Source organism: Cibotium barometz, chromosome 42 (assembly GCF_041138505.1).
Source record: "Cibotium barometz isolate CiBa-2024 chromosome 42, ASM4113850v1, whole genome shotgun sequence".
Classification (NCBI taxonomy): domain Eukaryota; kingdom Viridiplantae; phylum Streptophyta; class Polypodiopsida; order Cyatheales; family Cibotiaceae; genus Cibotium; species Cibotium barometz.
The window spans coordinates 13,633,378-13,635,704 of record NC_141087.1 but is presented as its reverse complement, the minus strand read 5'-3'; the positions used below and the strand labels follow the sequence as shown (position 1 = coordinate 13,635,704).

At 45.8% G+C, this 2,327-nt stretch overlaps 1 protein-coding gene across 2 annotated transcripts; it reads right to left on the bottom strand.

Moving 5' to 3' along the window:
* LOC147614184 (uncharacterized) lies at nucleotides 1–1,632 on the bottom strand. 2 transcript variants are annotated; one of them, XM_086780721.1, is made up of 3 exons: nucleotides 1,401–1,632; nucleotides 468–671; nucleotides 189–382 (listed from the first exon to the last, which is right to left on the bottom strand). In XM_086780721.1, exons 1-3 carry the CDS (start codon nucleotides 1,566–1,568, stop codon nucleotides 335–337), a joined length of 420 nt encoding a protein of 139 aa, XP_086636847.1. In that variant the 5' UTR covers nucleotides 1,569–1,632; the 3' UTR covers nucleotides 189–334. The 2 variants fall into 2 exon arrangements, with proteins under 2 accessions (XP_086636846.1, XP_086636847.1); XM_086780720.1 differs by having other exon boundaries at nucleotides 1–671; nucleotides 1,401–1,631.
* Between the last annotated feature and the right edge of the window lie 695 nt (nucleotides 1,633–2,327).

The following is a 2,327-nucleotide window of genomic DNA, read 5'->3' as shown; positions in this document are numbered from 1 at the left end:
ACACAGATAAGAATCACCCACTTACAGCATGGTTATGCATAATCCTTGGCCGGAGAAGCATTTTGACAATACCAAAATTACATGTAATTGGAAGAAATATTTTCCTCAAAGAATAATTAAGAATTTCACAGCCATTAACAGGGCATTCTTGAATCAGCCAGTTTGTCAATATCAAAGGTTTGCTTGAAATCCCTAGCCGTGTCCAAAAAGTGCAGGAGTATTGTCATGATGGCTGAACATAAGAACATTGGAAGTGGCCCAAAAAGCCACAGAAAGAGAGGAAATGAAATGTAGAATGCTCTCAAACCAATGGACCAGAAGTGAGAGCCCCTAGTTATGGCCCGATTGACGTATTCAGGTGTGAGGCCGGGGGCAGCTTCACCTAAGGGTATGCTTATTAGAAAGCTTACATGGCAATAATACCTGATCGACTGCACATTACATAGAAAGGCGGCCAGGAAACACACCAGCACAAAAAGCAGCTTGAGAGATGACACGAGATTACTTTGGTCCCCAATAACAAGACTCGATTGTGCCACCGCATTCTTGCTATTCGTGACCAGTATTGCAATGAGAGAGCTTAGTGTGATTGCAGCTGTTGCAAGGAGAGTAGAAGCCATGATGTTGTTGCGGAGCGTTTGGACAGACAAAACCCCGTTCTTCATGCTATCCTATTTGGCGAAAAGAAAAACCATGGCAGATACAATCAGCACAAGTATAAAAAACACAACCATAAGGCAGCCGCCCTATGGCTGGGCCATAAGAGTCATGTAGCAATATGTGGAGCCATACAGTCACACAGCTGTACAGTCAAGTGGCCATATGACATCAGCCCTAAGGCCGTACAGTTTCGGGGGTGATTCTTCATTAACAATTAGAATTTAAAACTGAGACAATCACAGGTAACACACACTAGAGAGCCGTACATATACTGGATGCCGTACAGGCAGGCAGTTATGTACGTGCAAGCCGTACAAGTTACATGAAAGGGTCTATTTTCTGCAGCTTATGTGACGGTACTGTGGCCGTACAGAACCTGGGACCATACATCTCTCTCTCTCTCACACACACACGCATATCTCTCTCTCTCTCTCTCTCTCACACACACACACACATACATCTCTCTCTCTCTCTCTCTCTCTCTCTCTCACACACACACACACACGCACGCATCTCTCTCTCTCTCACTCTCTCTCTCCCTCTCACACACACACACACACACACACACACACACACACACTCCCGGGTCCCCCCACACACACACACACATACATCTCTCTCTCTCTCTCTCTCTCTCACACACACACACACACTCCTGGGTCCCCACACCCACCCACACACAAACACAGTCTGCCTTTTGCTTTTTCACACAGAGTCCAATAGACATTTGGGACGCTTACCATCATCATGGCACGAACCCACACCCGTCTGTTGAGATCGTTGACGCCAATAACAGTTGTGGTTGGGCGCCTGAGGATGCGATAGGCGAGCTGGGCGTGGTAGATAAGCAGGATGAGAAGGCCGGCCGGAACCAGCACCATGTCCATAATGGTCGCGTTCCACGCCATCGTTCCCCCTCACAAAACTGCATGCTTTTGGGGCAGCTTTTACTCCATTTAATCCCAACAATGCCTACTAGTATTGGACCCGAGCGTTGCCGCATATTGGACCTGCGCGTTGCTGCTGCGGCGGCAGGTAGAGTTCCAAAAAAAATAGGCTTGGTTTTCCCAAGACATTTAGGGTTTGGCCTTGCAATTTGTTTATTGACATGCCAGATGCCAGCCGCACGGGAAACTGTCTCCGCCTCATGGTGAATGGTAGCTGGGCCTCGGTGCATATAAAGGTAATCCATGGAAGAAATACTCTTTCACCAACTTTAGTACCAGTGATGATTTCAGTCTCCAAGACTTTAGAGTGAAAGGCTTTACATATCATCCGTGTACCATTGATGATTTCAGTCTCCAAGACTTTAGAGTCCACGTCTTGGATCCAAGTTACGAAGCAAAATAACAGGAGCTTCTAACTTTAAAACCAAGCAGTGAGGTGGATATCTGCCCCGAAGGTCGATTGCGTTCAAAAATTCTGTGGAATATAGGAATGAATTTTCATCATTTTCAAGAATTGAATCTGCACTGAAATATTGCTTAGGCTCACCAGGCATTGCATCCAAAGCTGTCTTATTCACAATATCCACTTGACTGTTTATCGGAGCAAGAATAGCACGCTCACTAAAGTATGAAGCATATGTCGTAGTGATAGCCAATTCAAAGTATACCCAATGTACCAAGTCTTTAAGAGTCGATCTTTGCAAGACCATATTACTTGGT

Excerpts from the sequence above, each read along its gene's own strand:
- LOC147614184 (XM_086780720.1), bottom strand. The coding sequence starts at position 1,568 with ATGGCGTGGAACGCGACCATTATGGACATGGTGCTGGTTCCGGCCGGC. Across the intron at positions 672-1,400 it reads GGGTTCGTGCCATGATGATG|GATAGCATGAAGAACGGGGT; the intron begins GTAAGCGTCCCA and ends TTCGCCAAATAG.